At 35.7% G+C, this 20270-nt stretch overlaps 3 protein-coding genes across 4 annotated transcripts in view; 1 reads left to right on the top strand and 2 right to left on the bottom strand.

The window, feature by feature from the left end:
* Positions 1–1547, bottom strand: part of LOC110467109 (sialin-like) — a 21272-nt gene extending 19725 nt beyond the window's left edge. The window contains exon 1 of the mRNA XM_021524032.1: positions 1127–1547. The gene's annotated coding sequence lies outside the window, so the exon portion shown is untranslated. The remainder of the gene's footprint in view (positions 1–1126) is intronic.
* An 885-nt stretch (positions 1548–2432) lies between these two features.
* On the top strand, positions 2433–19980 carry LOC110467133 (sialin-like). 2 transcript variants are annotated; one of them, XM_021524069.1, is made up of 11 exons: positions 2433–2532; positions 5458–6152; positions 6884–7108; positions 7477–7564; positions 9420–9515; positions 9831–9958; positions 10515–10664; positions 11284–11416; positions 12581–12731; positions 17937–18027; positions 19054–19980. In XM_021524069.1, exons 1-11 carry the CDS (start codon positions 2511–2513, stop codon positions 19795–19797), a joined length of 2523 nt encoding a protein of 840 aa, XP_021379744.1. In that variant the 5' UTR covers positions 2433–2510; the 3' UTR covers positions 19798–19980. The 2 variants fall into 2 exon arrangements, with proteins under 2 accessions (XP_021379744.1, XP_021379745.1); XM_021524070.1 differs by lacking the exon at positions 10515–10664.
* Positions 17637–20270, bottom strand: part of LOC110467134 (uncharacterized transporter slc-17.2-like) — a 23422-nt gene continuing 20788 nt past the window's right edge. Inside the window, exon 11 of the mRNA XM_021524074.1 lies at positions 17637–17904. Within this exon, the coding sequence (XP_021379749.1) occupies positions 17854–17904 (51 nt within the window). The 3' untranslated portion in view covers positions 17637–17853. The remainder of the gene's footprint in view (positions 17905–20270) is intronic.

The raw sequence follows: 20270 nt of genomic DNA, 5'->3' as shown, positions 1-20270 counted from the left end.
GGGTCTCTGTGTAAGGGACCTCGGGGGAATATTCTTAAGTTGCCAAACACTCGGCAAAGCCTCATGTTTGGCAAATTAAGAATCTTCCCCCCTCAGGTTGAGATCCCCCTATCTCACCCCCAAGGGGATGAAAGATTTTATTAATCCCAACTCGTACGCGTTCCACAACAATTCACATTTTAGAACTTTGCTTTTTTAGTATTTCAACTTTTAATTTCTCTAATAATAGAACATGTCTTTTTATTATATAGTATATTTATATTAATCTATCAAATACTAAAATAAATAACATACATGTAGGTTTAATATTTTTTTGGTTTCTACTGTCTTTCTAGAATATGGTGACCTCTCGGTTGTAAAACTGGAAGCTTGTTTACTATGCTATGCAGTCAAGATACGTTTGTAGTTTTAACACTTTCTGAAACATTACTGGTTATACATACATGACCTTTCAAACTGCTCCAACTGCCTAAAGTGACCCGCAACCTATAGTAAGTGTCTTTGTCACAGCTAGCTAAAAATACTAATACACTTAAAATAGAAATGTAATGAACTCGTCCATGGTGAAAATACATATATTTTTTAGTTTCTAACTGCTGTAGCATCGGCGGTATTTGGTGGATTTGAGCATACATGGTCTTAAACTGAAGGAGAAGAACCAGTCCTCAAATCAAGCTATAGCATAACATCGGTTCTCGAAAGTGTGTGCACAAATTCGGAAGTGGAACTTAATAAACATTTCAATTTTGTTTAGTCGGACAACTACACGTACAAAAAATAGTGTACACTATATGTAACAGGGTCAACACATTTCGACTAATGGGCACAGCCTCGGATAAGAAATATACTAGGAGACTAATCTATATCCTTTCTTACACTTATTCGAGAAATTAACAACAACAATTTTCCTGGCTTACTTTCATTGTATACGTCTCCTGTCGTTGCCCCTGTGGCTTCTATCAGGGCATAACAAATGAGCCAGATACCCAATGTGTATCGAGTACCATGGAGAAAAAAAATCAACGATCAGGCCTACTCAGCGATCGATAGTTTACCTTTTTATTGTTAGTTACGAGTCTAGATCACTATGATTTTATCAATTATCGTTAACTTAACGCATGCCTACCTCAAGTATCCGCCTTTTCCGCACGACATTGCTCCTTACTCTTTTCCTGAATAAAAGTTGGAGGCGGGTAAATCCGTACAGAACCGTGTAAGTTCGTACATGTTTTCCGGAAAGTCCGTACACCACATTGAAACATCGTTATTTATGTTACATCAGACGATATAAACTCGTTATATTGACGTAATAAATGTATGTTTTGAAAAATTTAAGCTATAACATATAAATCAATGCAAATATTCATAGTGATACTATGCTAACTGACATGTCCCATGCATACACATACAAACTGGACTGGGTCGATCGTCAGCGATGGAGCGTTCGTCTAGAGTTCCGAGGATCCCAGGTTCGAACCCCGACAAAGAACTCGGCATCAGATCAGCGACATACCCCTGTCTCCAGTACACAAGCAAACATCACTCAAATGTCGGTACACGTGAGTAAATGACCTTAGCCGTTAATACAACGCGGAATTCATTAAACAGTTGGAATGGAAATTTATGTAAATGTTGAGGCTTCGCTGAATTTTGACTCCTAATTTTATTCTGAAGTAACATGTACATTTTACATAAATCACTGGACAATTAAACGAAATTACGAAATACAGTATACATATTCTACATCACGTGTTTAAAAATAGCTTATGTAATCGGTACTCTATGAGGACGGCACACGAGATCATTCAAACCTTCTACATCGCTTCAGTATTTTGTATTGAATATAAAGTATTGCAAAAAACATGTTTAACTATTCGAAATTTGAAAACTTTTGACAACAATTAAATAACAGCAATACATAATTTTGGTTTTCTATGATTTATATTTCAAAATGAGAAAGTGTCTTGTTCAGGGAAGTAGCTCTCAGAACAAAAAATTGTATTGCACAAATTTCAAAATATAACACATGATACTCTCAGTTGAAAAAAAAACACCTCTGAAGTAGAACTATTTTTCGCCAAATTAAATGTTACCCTGAAGTAAACCTAAAGACTTTTTTGGAAACTGCGGCCCCCTGTTTTTGGATGCGTCGTTTTGTTGTAAACTGAAACTAAAGCTGTTGATCAGCTTCCTTGAAGCCAAGGGCATTGTTATTTAAGATATTAGTTTGATAGGACTGTTAGTACATGTAGTTCTTAATGCTAGATACAAGCTGATGTATTGAATAGTAATTGCAACATACTGGGATGAGCGGGTCCAAATGATCATTATGTAAATTAGGAAAAAAGTCAAGTATGGAAATTTTCCTACTAGTACACTATCTCATTATGCCACTCCATGTGTCCTATATTCTTCCACCTAATTGTGAAATTAGATATTTCATCAGATGGATATATATAAGTATGTAAAATGTTAGGACTATAGTCAATAGCATCGAGATTTCGTGAACAATGGGACCCTTGCAGGAGAAAGGTAGATATCCTCTGTTTGAATTATCATTTTAAATTTGCATGTTTCATTAAAGTCGTAGTCTTAACAGGTGTTAGTAAGCATTAAATCATTCATTATTAGAATATATTTGAAATGTTTTCATAACGGTTTAAATTCGAATTTGAAAAACAAAAATGCGAATATTGCATAACAATTTTAAATGTATATTTGTGTACGTACATCCGCCGAAACGTTTCACGTGTTTTGTATTTATGTCGGTTCATTTCATCAAACTAAAACTTAATAATGTAATATCATTTTGAAACATTTTCATAACGATTCAAAATCTGTATACGTATTCCTACTGAAACCCTTTCATTGAGTATGCTTTGGTTTCTGTTGACATATTTCACCAAACTTCACGTTAGTCATCTAATGTAGTTGGTACTATGGTTTATGACTTGTGATAACAAAATACATTCGTTGATTTTGCTAAAAGTTACAGATTCCCTGGGGTGCCGGCATTTAACATGGAGAATATTGGGGGTAGGGGAGATGTAATGCTATAAACAGTTAATTATTTGAGTAAACACACAACAGAAACACATTAAATCAATAAACAAGATGTTGGTGAAGTTATATATTATAACAGGAATAACCTTAAATCTACAATTCACTGAAAAAATGGAATTTAAGTTGGATTTAGCCAGAAAACCTATATGTGACACATATACATACAGATACACACATGTGCAACTTTTGTAAAAGCTTGTTCTGTGGTCCTGAGGGGCTACTTGTTGCTTCAAAGCTACATATTAGACGTTTTGTTTTGATTATTTGAATAAAAGTGGATTGACCCAAAGACTCCGAGTACACATAAAGCGACATGTATTAATACATAATGCATATTGTTCGGAACAGTATTAATGCCTACACGACATCTGTTAGTAGTATTGATGTATAATCGAAGCAATATACTACAGTGTCAGTACACGAGAAAACAACAGGTATCAATAATGCACGTGCCATATGTTACCCCGTCGTGATGATGTCTATCCATTCTCGGTCACCAACGATCTGTTTCACAGAAATCAAGTCACAAATCATAGTAGAAAAAGGGTCATAATAACAACCTTAACACTTCAAACGACGTACGTAGTAGCCGTGTATGCGTGTATGTGTGTATGTGTGTATGTGTGTATGCGTGTATGCGTGTATGTGTGTATGTGTGTATATGTGTATGTGTGTATATGTGTATGTGTGTAAGTGTGTATATGTGTATGTGTGTATGCGTGTATGTGTGTATGTGTGCCGGAGACAAAGTATGTTAATGAACTAACATATTTGTGGTAGTGCGGATCTGATGCCGACTTTAACCCGGAAAGAACCATATTTACAGACTGAAATGGCGTTTCTAAGGAAATGAAATTAGTGTGTTTAGATTCATTGTGAGGTGTTCATTTTTATGCCTTTATCTATGATAGTTTCGTTGATGGATTTTGCCTTGTTTTCATATTCGCCAGTGAACTGACATCTGTGAAATATTTCGCAGTGTAAAAGTATCAATTTTGCTATTGACCAATCCAAATGGTTCCTCCACTTAAATGCTCCAAAACCTCAGATTTTGTAGGCAGATAAGATGAAGCGACTGTAGAAAAAGTAGCTGTTTAGAAACGTCTTTGCTATATAAACCGTAATATTTATCTAACAACACAATTCATAACATCAAAACATACTACATGTATATCTAACTAAACGGTAGAGCTACCGTGTCGTCAAGTGTGACGTCACTAGGATATTGCTTTTATTACTCTGTTTGTAGGTATCATCGTCGGAGTATGGATTCTAAAAAATGTAATAAATAACATTGAAGGTCCCCCGTTGAATAATACATTTATATACATGTAGTTGGTATTACTCAAAGGGGATTCTACATTCGCGGTCATTGAAATTTTCGAAATTAAATACACAGCGATTATAATACAGTGAATTATAATCTCCTTGAATAGGCGAAACATGCAGAATAAACACTGATATTTTTTGTTATATACTTTGAACAACTACACAATACATCCCATTTATCGAACTAGTCACTTCGGGTCTTAACCCGTTCATCCTATGCAACTTTAGTAGACTCTCTGATGCACTGTACCCCTGAAGGTGGGGTATCGGTAAGGGAACACACCTGCTGTTACCCACAGCATGTATCGTAGGAAGTGGCCAATGTGGGAACCCACTGCAGAATTTGGGATTTGCTTTGGTGTCCTCTATTTATGGACACAAAAGCGACCAAAAAAAAATATGCTGCACCCATTGAATTATTTGGGACCCTTATCTTTCTGTCTACTTCGAATTCTAACTACAAATGTACCTTGCATACATACATTGACCTGGATCGATGAGTCCATTACAGTCTACAGCGGTACAGGGGTTAATCATATGCGGAAATTGACCCGGCCAGGTCCATGCTTCGGCAGTAATTATACCGATTCGATTACAAAATCTACCCTACCAGGATTGTTATCTTTTTAAAAAAAAAACATAGAGGCAGTAATGTTGTGATAGCAGTTATAGTCTGTTTCATATATATTTTACCTGGTTTTTACCTGTGTTCTCCCACATTACCTGTATAATATAAACAGTTCTTTCATATACATGTAGCCATTTTGTTCATATTATATACCATTTTCATCAGCTAGATCTATACAAAACATAGGAATGGAGGCAGGACATCAATAAAATCATCATTGCTAGAGAAAATTACTATAAGGTTTACTTCTTACTGTGTACTGAACTCTTCTTGTGATACGTTAAAGTCCCAAACAATGTTTGATGGTTTGCCTTCTCTCTCACCTTATATTTCCAAAAGACAGCACATTACCTTGTACAAAAAATGAATCAGTTTATTATCCTGATGCCCAAATTTCGTGATTTCCCGACAAAACATGCTTATTTTATCAAAACCAGAATCAGCGAATGATAACTCTTACATGGACAACGAAACCATGACTTTGGCACACGAAAAACAGTCTGAACAATCCACCATGCCGAAATCTGTAAATTCAGATAAAACTGAATTACAAAACGGCGTTATTCTTCAAATTCCACCAGAAAAATCATACCAAGACACTGAATCAGAAGGAAAGAATGGTGCTTGTCTTCCGTTGCCATCGTTTAACACTGAAATATCTGGAAGGCAAAATGATGGTTTTGTCTCTGATGATCAGAATGGCCGAAATACCAACAAATTGCAGGAAATAAAAGCGCAGCTGGCAAATCAACTCAAACATGAACTGTCCTCAGAACAGAACGCAAATGGTTCTGGGTCAATCTCTACAACAGGCTCAGAAAATCAAAGTGCTGCTTCGACTCCAAAAAAGCAGAGAAGCGAGGCTGAATCAAAAGTATCGTTTTCGGAAGAAACCAAAGTTTCAATATTTAAGCGAATGGACAGCATCCCGGTCGAGGAGAGTTTCTGTCAGAGAATGACATCACTAAGATGGCAAGTAGCATTCATGTGTTGCCTGATTGCGTCACTAAGCATGACAGTTCGACAGGAAATGAGTATGGCCATTGTGTGTATGAGTGACACAAAGACTGATCTTATGACCAATACAAGTCAGGGAAATGGCTCTATCGTCACTTCATCTACTGAAACAAATGTAAGTATTGGTTTATTTGCTTGTTTTGTGTGAAGCGTTCTTAAAGTACTTAGGTCATATCAATAACGGGTGCCAAAGGAGACAGCACCGCAACAATAAGAAAAGGAAAGTGGGAAAACATTCACATCTCAAGTATTGCAATATGGGACAGCAGACTTTTTTTAAGTAACTGAATCAAAACTCAATGATTGGTTTTTGTTTGGTTTTATTTCGTTTAACGTCCTATGAACAGCTTAGGTTATTTAAGGACGTGCCTCCGTGTATGTTGCGGATGCGTGCATGTGTGTACATATGTGCTGGAGACAGGGTATGTTGGTGTATTTGCCTCCTTCTGATAGCGCGGATCTGATGCCGACTCTACAGTACTATCTCACTGCAATACGCAGCACAGCGTTCCGCCCGGTCACATTATACTGACAACGGCTGAACCAATTGTTGCCATTACCGTTAATGGTGAACGTTAAGCAGGGAATAGCAACTACCATAACTCTATGAACGCAATCACTTCTGGTAATGCTTATAGAAGAACTTGAATAAACTGCAATATGCTCTGTCGTGATGCATAAACAATCTCCAAAAATAGTACTACATCTGCAACCTTATAAACCTGTTATACTGTTATACTGTTATACTGACTTATTATTTCATTAGTCTTTAGCTGACCATTAATATCTACAATTTAAAAACATATTACAACATTAGTTTTTGTCCTTTTCCGACAAAAATACCAGTTACAATGGGACTTGGAAACACAGGGTCTTGTGCTATCATCCTACTACTACACTTTTCCTCTCACGCCCTTGCTGGGAGGCTATTTGGCAGGGAAATTCGGCGGAAAGTGGGTGATCTTCAGTCAAATTATGCTCATGTGTGCAGCCTCGATTTCAATTCCATTCGTTGCCCTCATCGACCCAGCGCTTGTCATGATCGCCCGTGCTGTTGTTGGTTTCACATCAGTGAGTATTTCTCGTTTATTTTTTTAATATTTAGAAGTTTATGTTGCAAACTTAGATGATATGAATTTTTTTTCTCACAAGTTTTGAAAATAGGGTAAAGCAAAACGTATGATCGTTTCAGATGTGTTTATATAATGTCGAAGTTGATGAGTCTTGCACTGTATAATGAAGGAGACAAAGCATATTGACAAATTTACCATTAAATAAAATACCTATCTACATTATCATTTAGCTTTTACTTTTTTTCTGTCTTATACGTAATGCAATCACTCAAAGAATTGTACCATCCCCATTGCTTAACACTTCATTTTCTTCAATGCTTATCTTTATCAAACACATAATAATATTTGTTTTCCTCTACTTCTAAGGGCGGGTTAATGCCGGCTACCGTTCAGCTTCTATCGAGATGGGCTCCACAATTTGAACGTTCCAGAATGTTAGCAATCGTCAACTCAGGTATGGATTGTTCAATGAGTGCAGAAAAATAAGGGGGAATTGGGAAAAATGGTAAATGTTGATATCTTAACAGTGAAACAATATTGTACTATGACAGTACTTTTGAATAAGACACAAACGACATGATATGCTGTAAATATTTGTGACAAAGAGTTATGACTGCTCCTTTCACACTGAATTGACGCTACGGTACATTTTATTTTTAAAAAAAGCATTAGCTACAAAGGTACAAACAAAAACATTTTCAAATTCCCGAGGAAATATGGGCCGAACAAACAACTCTTTATTGATATTAAAAGCATATTTGTCATTAGTTTTTGCCTATGCATTGTATATATAGAGGTTACACAACGAGTAGTTGTTGAATATGGTATTTATTTCACTCGAGTTCAAAAGTTACAAAAGACACGAGCTTTAGCAAGTGTCTTTCTGTAACTTTTGAAAACTAACTAACGAGAGTGAAGTAAATACCATATTCAACAACCACGAGTCGTGTGATCTGTTTCTACCACAATCTCAGTCGGAAACAGCTGGAGTACATTGTATTTCCTGATTTGAATAGCATACACACATTTTGTTGACAAGGCTGGCGTAGTAATATGACCCATATGTAAAACGTCACTCATTAATATTCAAAAATGACTTTTCTTTTTACAAATTTAATCATTTTCAAAATTAATGTTTAGGCAACAACTTCGTGAAAATAAAATAGAAGAACGACTTCAAATATTGAGAGTATGCAATATTGCATTAATCAATATTAATTAACCACGGACTTAATGCGCGTAAGCATATCGTACGACACTGTTACAGATCTTGTTTGGGTTTCACAGAGACATATAAGCTTGCATTACGTCTCTTGGTTTTTACGACCTGGACATGCGACGGTATGGCGTCGAAACGATATCGAGCGTCTGTAGCAATTTTGCCTGAAACTAGCGATCAAATCTTTAAGCATCATCTTCTTTTGGTATTGCCTTAATAACCCCCTTTTTCCATCGCATAACCTCACAAAAGTCACTAACATTTGCCGGATGTTGACAGCAGACGACGTAAACAAAACAGCACGCGGCAAAAAGCGCGTGAAGAAAGTCGCCCGGTCAAGGTTCATCTTCTCGACCAATCAAAACTACGGAAGGTCTTATACCACGTGTGGTGTATAACTCATATTTATTCAACAGGATGCATGTTTATACAATGATCTGAGAGTGGAATAAGACAGCGCATTGTGGTAGAATTATATTTATCATATGAATACTGTGTTACGCAGTGTAATAAAGCCGTCACATACATTATGTAACGTGGGTGATATCAATCCGGAAATGACGTCATAATCGTATAGGAACAATTAATGTGACGTCACAACATTGTGAAGCGGACGCAATTTTCATCTCTTCAGAGGCGGCCAAGTGCAAAATATTCGTTTCAGATACGAATATACAGTTTACCTTGTATCATATGATAAAAAGAATTTGCCATTCGTTTCAGAGGCTCGCAAACAAGAAAAATCCAAAACTTGTATTATAAATCGAATGTGAAGGGATACTTATGACAGATCCTCTATAAACATATATCGATTAATCTTGGTATCAACGTTTGATTTGTTACTATTAATTGTAATTAATCAGGAATATATTTCGTAATTTTGTGTCTATTTTGTACAAAGAAAGCAAAACAAAGTGAACGACGGCATATTCAGGATAACATGGCGACATTTAACGAACATGCTGTATATAGGTTATTTCTTATCAAATTTAAACGCCCGAAGAGACCCAAGTTGGCGAAAGTACTAGCGATAATTATCTTTCAGTGTTTTGTTTTGTAACATTTATATTTATATTTTTCATTTATGCAGGCCAAAGCATTGGTAATATTTTAGCCTTCCTCTTGTCCGGTTTTATATGTATGATACCTTTCCAAGGAGGATGGCCTTTCATCTTCTATATATTTAGTAAGTATTACAAGGTTTTTCTTCGAGTAGATCACATGGTTTAGCACATTTAATTTGTTACTGTATCAGCCTGCGAAAATTTGTTTAATATATTATTACTTACATTCAGTTAATTTTTACTATAACATATGATATATTTGTATTGGATACCACCACTTTTCTGTTTTACTTATACGCTGTAATATGGAAAGTAACATGAAGACATTAAACCATTGCATTTAGAAAGCAGACCATTATCACTTGTAACGGTCAACACGTACATTTGAACATCGTTCAGTCACACTACCTGTAGCATTCATATTTGTCTCATTATAGCTGCCGTCAACTTCCTTGCCAACCTCTTATGGGTAGTTGTTGTCTACGATTCACCGGAAGTACACCCAAAAGCTAGCGCCAGGGAAGTTCTTTATATACTACAAGAGCGGCGCAGTAGTACCGCCAAGGTAGGCATGATTGCAAAAATTCACCTTTCCGGTGAACAATTGTCTTATTCATAAAACACTTATACTCTATCATAGCAAGGCACAATGTAACAAAAAGGGGATATCTGTCAAAGATATGATAACTGAAGTCATGTTCAAAAAGTACTCGTTGATATGTTCTATAAACGCAACTCATTTCTACTCTTGTGACATGAATATTACCTATATAGTGACGTCATAATCAGTTTCAGATAGCTATGTTCCTCGGTTTAATTATATGACATCATAAAACGAAAACGATCTACGTGTTCATAATGAAATTTAATAACACATTTCAAAAATGTTTTTCTTATTTCATCGGTTCAAAATAAAAACATATTTATCAACGTTTGTAAATGACTTAATGATCACAGTGTCGTCAATCTTGGAATACTTTTTCTAATTAATCGAGTCCTTGATATTGCACAATGTCACCCCAAGATGGGGGTAATTTTATTTCAAAGAAGTGGATAAGATAGTCTGTTGTTAAACCTGAAGCATTTGGATTGAATTATTCCTTAAATGTTGATTGTTTAAGATGCCTTCACCACCGTGGAAAAACTTCGTCACTTCCGGTCCATTCTGGGCTATACTGGTAGCACATATAACACACGTGTACATATTCACAGTGATAGGTACTTTTCTTCCTCTGTACATGAAAGACGTCCTGATGTATGATCCTACGACGGTAAGGAATTTATAAGGCAACTCCATATATGGAGTAGTGTGATACAAGCAACAACAACAAAAAACTGAAAAGAAGAAAAAATGTTAACTTTGCTTTAATAAGCTATCAAATCTAATACAAATATAATACCTTAAATGTTTTCTTCTTGATTTAATTCTTAAAAACAATCGTGTTTACTAATTAAATTATATTTTTTTTTAATTTTTGATAGTTCTAATTTATTCTATTATATAAATTTGTTCTAATATATAAATCTGTAAAAAAAAAAAAAAAAAAAAAAAAATGTACTGATATTTTGTGGTTGATCAAGGTCTTCCTTATACATGTATGGTGCGGGTCATGAAGTCGTGAAAAGCATACTCCTTGAAACGTTTAAATATGCACGTACTCATTCTAAGAAGGTGTGAAATGCGGACAAACAGGTCAAACTTCAAAATGGTTAAATTCAACTTATTGTAGTTACTACTTTAAAACGAGAAATGTTCGCTGTAGTTTAATCTTCTCCTGTTTCGACTTCCGTGGTAAGGACGAATTTCTTGTACACAGTATCACAGTGTTAAAATAATCAAATTATTAATATGAGGTGTAAGTAACCGTGTACAATTTCATTCACATCTAGAACGGAGTGCTGTCCTCTTTGCCTTTCATTGGACGATTCATTGGCGCATTCTCGGTTGGGTTTTTAGCTGACAAATGTACGGAAAAGAAATGGTTCTCGACTGGCACGATGAGAAAAGGCCTACAGTGTATTGGTAAAGTTTAATTAACCAAGGGTCATTTTACAAACCATTTCATTAGTGTGATATTTAATAACTGACCTATCAATTTAAGTTTGTCACAGTTATGCTTTAATTTAAAACACTTCATAAGGTCTGATTATTGCTTTGTTTGGTTTGGTTTGTTTGTGTTTTACTTCCTATTAACAGCTATGGTCATTTAAAGATGTGCCAGGTTTTGGTGGTGGAGGAAAGCCGGAGTTATCGGAGAAAAACCACCAGTACCTGGCGACTGCTCCACGTAGGCCTCGACCCCACGACCACTTGGTGGGGGCTAGTGATAGCAGATTGTCAGACGCCTTAACCACTTGGCCACCGCGGCAATATATTGCAATATAGTGATAATCATTTATAAACTATATCAAAAATTAAAATTTTGGTTTTCTATTCTCGCCACCAATATTTTTTGCCACAGCAAACTGTTTTATGTAAACAAGATACATGTATTTAATTCGAATAAAAAATACATATCCTTAATATTTACAGTCGTAATTGACATTCACTTTCATAAAATAAATAGTTCACAAAAAATGTCAATATAGACTGTTTGAAGGGATGTGTATTTATGTTTGGAATTAAATAATAGTTTTTGTTAACATACACCCTTTTCTTGTTAACTAAACTTATCATCTCATAAGTGTAGGACTGACGATACAAGTTTTCATGACGTGAACTGCAACACTAATATGTTAATTTTCCGCGAACGAGACACAGTCATGTGACGTGACCAGAGTAAACGTACGCTGATGTAAATGTCGAGTTGTACATTTCATTGAACCGATCAAGCATATTTTTTTTAATGAATCTGTTTCCACTAATCAGACAAAAGTATGAAATAGTTATGAACTATTTACAGAAAAATACAGTTAATTTCAGTTAGGAATATCTTTTTTTTTTACATCAAGTAATGAGGTTGCAACTCCAGTTAATTTATCATAAATGATTTCGCTATGTTTTCACTTGTAATTCCTCTCAAAAACATAAAACTATTCCTGAAATATTCATACATATCAGTGGTACCTGCAAGTAGACAAGGGTTTGTTTGCTTCTAGGTTGTTAATTGTGAATTGTTACTTCAGATTACTCAGTAAGGAAACAAATACCGTTAGTCTAACTTGATCTGTTGTATATTTCATACAGGCATGCTTGGGTCAGCTCCATTTCTAATTGCCCTTAGTTACATGACGGTAGAGAGAAGGACATTGGCCGTAGTATTCCTGATATGCTACTGGACATTGCAGTCTACAACCAATGCTGCATTTCGTGTCAATCATCTCGACATAGCACCGACGTAAGTACACGTGCTCATACTTTCAATAAAACGGCAAAGTCATTCAGCAAGAGAATAGATTAAAGCATCGAATTGGGTCCAAATAAATATTATAACCGTACCTAGCATATTTCAACAGGGGCCCTCCGTATATTACATGTATATGTCAGCAATCTACTTTTTTAAGATGACTTCCAGGTCAGCGGCACTGTTTTGTAATCCCATATTTTATTGATTTACATCAAATTAAACGTGACCCAAATGTTTGTATAAGAATCCCATGGAGGAATTCGTTGATCAGGATGTCAAGTTCAAGACATAGGACACATACATTTCAACTGTTTTGACAGCTATATTACAAGGGTACATGCTGTGTCTGCTTTTGTTTTGTCTTTCAATGATTAGCCATTCAATTAAGATATATCTACAATTTATCATAATAGGGCTCCTCTTGAAAACAAAATACAAAATGCGATTTTTACAAAATCGCACTTTGAATGAAAGTTAATGCTTAGAACGCACTTCTCATCAAAAGTGTTTATATACCCAAGTCATACAAGGAGCATAATGGTCAATGAGCCCTCTAAGCGGGGGTTATAATCACCCAACATTGCAAACCCTGATAAGACACATTGAAAGAACCTAATTATAAATCAGAACTCATATATGCAAAAACTATTTATAATGAAATTGTGCATTTGAATATATTGATCTTGCATTTACACTATTAAATGGTTTATAGAGCGGTTGACGTCGTCAAACATAAGGCGTTAAGGCTAATGTCTTCATAAAAATAGCTCACAGGACATAAAAAGCGTGAATCTTATGTTCATATAATATAGTATATCCCTAGGTAGAGAGGTAAAACGGCATCGAAGCAAGATGGTTATGGCTATGGGAATGCACAAAAAGCCCAGCAAAATGTCCAAGTGACATTTGTACTGGTATATATATGACAACCATACGGTTATCGAAACATGTCATATTGTTAAATGTACCAAACCTAGTCATGTTATGAACATTATACACTTGTAACACTTTCAAGTAACAATATTTTAAACATTTGTAGCATATCTATAACATCCAAACATGATATGAAATGGCACATCATAAACAGTTCATTGAGTGATGTAGGTTACTCACCTTCTGTTTTATTATGTCAAGCTGCTAACATATATAAACAGAAAAGTTTATTATTAGTTTTGTGCTTCGTTTTGAAGCTGGTGTGCCTCCCGGAAGCTAGTTAAAAACTCATTAAGTCTCCCATGACCTTAATATACAATGTATACATGAAATTTACATAATGTGTCATTTAGGAGCATTCAGCTTGGTTGCAAAAGAGATTGATTTGTTTAAACTCCGGTGAACTTTATTTATGAATATATCGGCCCTTTTGCTCAATTTCTGGATGGTTATGTACCATTTATTTGAGCTTATGTGCATGTTTGATATATTCAAATTTTATACATAAGATAGGATATTTAATTGGGGTCTTTGATTATGACTTATCAAATGGTTTTAATTTATTGTGACTATACCACCTAAATGCAAGCCTAAATTCGAGATGGTACTCAAAACCAAACAAAAGCATTTTAAAATGCACCGATAATGTATACTAACAGCATTTAATATGATACCAACGACCGGGTGACAACCATTAGACTAACGAACTTTACTTAGCTTGTCCTTTCGTGGCATTCGGTATTGTTTTTGTAAATCAGTTTGACGTGCTAACAAAATGAAATGCTGTGAAACGACGGGTTATCTAAAGGGCATTTATTAACCTAGATCACGTAACTCTAGGATACAAATGTATACACAATTATACCAAGACATGTTATGCTAGTTTTGCGGTACATGTATAGACTTGCACACAGCATTATTTCTCCGAGACAGGTATACTTCTCTAAGCCAGTAAACGCTTGTATAAAGCGCTGCGTGCTCTGGGTATATAGACAAAATTTAGAAATAGATTCAATACGGAGCAAACAGATTGGTGTCATATCTTACATCGGTTCAACATCTATCTCTGAATCAGGTCTTTAATTATGACTCATATAAGGGTTGAAACTACGGTAACATTACCGTCTTTAGGGGGTTAGTTGTGATGTTACCTTCATTAAACTAAAGAGTATACTTTTGGCTTTACCCAGTACGCTAACAAAAGTCGTCAATGATTTCGAAATTTTAATAAATGACTTATTTTAAGAAAGTGCGAGCTCAAAATGGGGTCCACATAATTAATACATTTACCATGAAATATTATGTAAAAAAAACTATCCCAAACTCATTCAGATACTCCAATAATAGTGTAAATAATAAACTGTCGGTATTCTCTTTGCTAAATGTGTAGCCTTTGTCCCCGAAAATGTATGATGCAGCATTAAAGATGGAGAACATGTTTGCTTGAAAGTCAGAGTATTAGTACCGATCGGTTTGTTATCCGGCGGTCATCTTTGAAAGTTAAGATGACCACAATATAATGTCTGGATGAAGTGACCCCTATTTAATAATTAAAACAATCACATTTATCTACGATTCCCACATCTTTCCTGAATCCTATGGCCCCAGAAAAGCGTCTGAAACACGTGTTTTGATGTGCTAATTGAAATATGGTTATATGCATTATCACATCCTAAGACCTAAGCCATCCGGCTAAAACACCTGGCATCTGGACGTGTTTGATGTGTTAATTAGTTTAAGATATTACGCAGTATCAAGTCCTACGATCTCAACCACCCGGCTAAATCACCTGGAGTGTTTAAATGTTTTAATAAAAGCACAGTTACAAGATGCGTTACGTGACGGGAGTCTTAAAGTATGCCGTGCTACTATGATAAATAATTTGATAGTTTGGGAAGAGGTGTAAATTGATTTCTTTCCTTTGTTCATCTTTTGCCCTAGTCTGATCCATTCCGAGTTCAATATAGGGTTTGTTGGCACTTAAGAATATCCTTATCTGTTTTATTTTTTACTACACTAACAACTTGTTTTTTTAAGGTTTTGAATAAAACTTACCTATTTGTAAAATATGATTATCCCTTGACTATGGTTGTACATGTATTAAATGGTCTGTAAATGTTACCGTTACAATTGTGGATTATTTTGGTCCCCCCTATTGACTTCAATTTAATGGGTAAGGAGTACATGTAAGCGTGTTTTTTCGTTTGTTTTTGGTAATTACATACGAGATTTGAATTGCGATCATTCAGTGTGTATGTTATGTACGTAATGTTAGTAAACGTGCAGGGGTGAGAAGGTAGTTTAAGAGATCGTCATATTTTGTAAATGGGACTTGTGAAATGTATTTAGTAAACAAATATAAAGGATTTGAAAAATTAACATTGTGACTATACATGGGGCTATATAGGGGGGCACGGTAATCTAGTAATAGGACGCCGGGCTCGTGACCGAAGGGTTGGGTGTTCGTGTCACGGCACGGCACTGTGTTGTATCTTTGAGCAAGATACTTTACTCCTCTTATTACAGTCTACTCAGCTGTAAATGAGTACGTCGTTGGCCAGTGCTAGAATTGTTGAGATGTATGTTAGCTGTTGGCGCCGAAATGGCAGCTCCGGCTGCATGCTCCCCAGAGTTGAGAAAGGTATTGGCTGGTTGCAAAGTCCCTATTCCGTCATTTGTTTGTGAAAGTAACGTCATCAATTTTTGAGAAAACGACGTTATTTTCTCACACAAACCAATGACGTAACAATCAATACCTGCTAACAAGAGAAGATAACTCTGCAAAACGCAAAGACGGAATAACCACGGATAATAGTTTGTGAACCGCTTTGAGACGACCTACGAACTAGGTTGTGATAAAAAATAAGAACCTCGAATTATTAATTATTATCATATATATTTACTACAGATATATAAAATCTACTGAACTATAAATGGAAAAGAGAATTAATCTAAGCTCAGATAAAAAAAAAAAAAATGATGTTTCAGTGAAGTATGAGAATGTTTTTAAACGTGTTTGTGTTTCATGTTGCCAAGTCTCAGATCACCGTAACTGTATATGGAGAAATGTGCGATTTGGAACAATTGGTTGATCAATATTACGGAATGAACAACATCCGGAAGGCTCATATTGAACACGGAAGACTGTATATATACATTTCTCATCATATTGATTAATATTGTGTTCAATTTTACAATGCGTGTTGCACGGTAATACAGTGACACTTAGACTGTCAAGAATGGGTTTGGCTCCCCGGTAAGAGAACAAGCGAATAACATTTTGATCAGTGATCAAGTTTTAACTGGCGCCCTGTGCCTGACATAGAGAGCCGATATATGATACAGTATGTACATGTACAAAGTGGCAATGTTTACCTGTACACGGGTCCGTGTCAATATGTGTTATAATTTTAAATAACTCGATTGGGGTCGGTTAAAATAAAGCAAAACACCATTTCTAGATTTAGTTTATCTGTGTAGCTAGAATATAGAAAAAATCAAGTTTAACACGGAGCCGTGTATATTGTTAAAACATTTCTCAATTTTCACCAACCACGATTGAAATCGCACAACATTCATCAATCTTCTCGTCCAGATTTTTACAATCAAAATCGTCACAGCGTAAATAAGCCTTGTTCAAAAAGAACACGCCCACAAACCGAACGGTTGTTTCAGCGTGTCACTCACTGCATCTGGCTCGTCGGTTGGTCGATAGAACGTTTGAAGTCGGTGTCGTCCTTGATTTATTTGTATTGTGTTCCGTTTGTAGTGGGACCGTGCTTCCAACGGTATCATTTATAGTGCCACCTCACTTGAATGCTACAGCACAGATACCGCAACACCCATCCCAGACCATTTTATACTCCACCTGGGTTGTTGGAGTTGGAGTCATATCTGTCAAAAAATGCCTACAATTTTTAAAAAATACATATTTGTATTACATTATCCAAAAGGTTTTTTTCAGTTTTTTTGCCAATAATAATTTTAATGTGGATTTTTCCTGGATCTAGAGAAATACATAACAATAGAATATTTTGTTATTAAAACAAGCTATATTTTACAATGAACGTCGCAAACATGTTCAAAATGATCTACTGATGTATCTATACATGTATACTGTTTGTCTTTTTTTTTTCACTTCCCTTCCTTCTTCCGGGGGTGTCTTCCTCTGCTCCTCTCTTCACATTACCGTATCTGTTACGAGGACGTTAAACCATTCACTGCTATTCACCTGAAAAAGTATCATACTTTCTGTCGTTACAGATATGCTGGGATTATTAATGGGATTACATTGACGTGTGCTTCGTTAGCGGCCCTAGTAGCACCAGTAGTCACCGCTGCCATTACAACTAACGTAAGTCCTGCCATGTATCCATTATCGTCAGTGTCTGTTTTGTTTGTATTTATAACGATGCCGTTAGTTGTATTTATTTTACCTGCATGTTTCTCATCCGTGTATTTTTTAATCAGATCAAGTTTTAGAAAATAAATGCGTTACCCGGTTTTTCCTTGACGGAAGTATAGCCAAGAATAGGGACGGACTCGGAGGTATCAGAACAGGGATATAACGTTATTTATGAGTGTTCATTAATACTGAATACTGACGATTAACATACAAACGTACGTAGCGAATATTACTACATGTCCCTGTTTACATATGTGGGATTGTGTCCGCTGTGGGTTTTATGTCTGAAGAGTCAGATAATTTAAAACCAGATTTGAAAATATCAAATAGGGAAAAAGGAAGAGAAGAAAAAGAAATTATGATAAGATAAGTTTCAATAAGACACCGCTTCAATTCCTAAGCTGTTCCTTAATTTACATGAACCACGATCACACTGTTTATAGTGCAACGTATTGTGAGAAAGCTATAGTATTGCCTATTAATGTTCGCACATTGTGCGCATTTTGTGCGTTAAATTCCCTTGTGCAATCCAGCCATTGAATCATTGAAATGCTTACAATATAATGTGATTGAACGGGCTCGAGTGTAACTGTGTCCAGGTTATGAACTTTAAAAGATCCCCTCATCCGTGGACAATGACAGGGACCTTAGCTGATGTGAGAATTTTAACCACAAACAAATCAGCTCATACCTTATCCTTAACTAGGTTTGACCAATCCAGGACGGGGTAGTTTTTTTCAAAAATGATGCGTTTAAGCACACTCGCCTAGAAACAATTTAGAAAAATAAAGTACACGAAAGAACCTAAACAAATACATAAGGAATTATGCAGATCTTTGTTAGCATTTTAAGTGCATTATAAATCCACTTCGAAATTTTTAGTTGTGTTTCCTTTAGTTGGCTTTCTTGTTTGCTGTTTCTGTCTTTCACTAATGAAAATAACTAAATTCCAGACCGTTTTTTATTATCATACAGGGAACCCGAGAAGAATGGCAGATTGTATTCTTCATTTGCGCAGGACTTGGAGTGTTTGGCGCCTTAGTGTTTTGCCTCCTAGGATCTGGAGAAGAACAGGAGTGGGCAAAGGACCCAAATCTGGACATCGAAAACGATATACGTCGAATGTCTATGGACGTTCAGTCATTAGCAGAACAACCAAATGGGGAAACATCTGGTTTCACATTGGGTGGTAAACGCAGAAGATCTTCACAAAAACCGTTAGTCGGCGTGTCATCAGATGTCTCAATAACTGGACAGGATATTGATGAAGAAGATTTGACCTATTCTAGTTTGGAAAAAGGACAACTGTCTTTTGAAACCGAGCTAAAAAATAACGACTTCATCCATGCAAATAACAACAGTTTCTCCAATCTACGACCAATATTGAATTTCCATTCTCATTCCGAAAAAGATTGCAGGTCGATAGATGATATAAACGCTATTGGTAAATCACCAGTGAATCCAACGCTCTCCTATTCCAGCTATGGTTTTGAAAATACAATAATGGACATAGACGACGACGCAGAGCAAGAACCAGCTTCCCAACTTAATAATAGCATCGGTAATACAACAAAGTACAGTGATGACATAGAAGAGACGGAGACATATACCAGTAGTTTTGATCGAACCGACAACACGGGTGTTAAGAATAGAAATCACAAAAATCTAGTTATGGTTATTAGTAAGAATGACGCAGTATCAGAATGTACACATCTTTAACGTTACCTGCTATGATGCCTGGTATTTCATAGTAGTTGTTATACATTTCTTGCAGCGCACAAATGTCTCTTTCATAAACACCTGTGTCTCAAGCAACATTTATATGACTTCAAAAACAATGATTTTCCCATTTTTGTCTTTTTGTATATCCTTGCAGTTGCATTAAATTATCGTCAATAACCAGCATTTGAACAACTATAATCTCATTTACATGTCCCAGAAAAGTCGTTACCATTTAAATGTACACTATATGTAATCTACAGCTAAACAGGTGAACGACGACCTGGAAGGAACCATTTTTGTTATACGTAAATTTGGATTTCATAAAAAACACACATTTTGATTTGAAAATTCACACGAATCATGTCCATAATCATTTTTGTTTTCGATATGATATCTATTCATGTTTTTATTATATATATTATCCTCGGGCAATTTTGTGCGAATAAATTTTGTCATTAACTGCAATTTGT

This window comes from Mizuhopecten yessoensis, unplaced genomic scaffold, assembly GCF_002113885.1.
Source record: "Mizuhopecten yessoensis strain PY_sf001 unplaced genomic scaffold, ASM211388v2 scaffold11161, whole genome shotgun sequence".
Taxonomy (NCBI): Eukaryota; Metazoa; Mollusca; class Bivalvia; order Pectinida; family Pectinidae; genus Mizuhopecten; species Mizuhopecten yessoensis.
The sequence above is the reverse complement of the archived record's forward strand: the minus strand, read 5'-3'. Positions and strand labels throughout refer to the sequence as shown.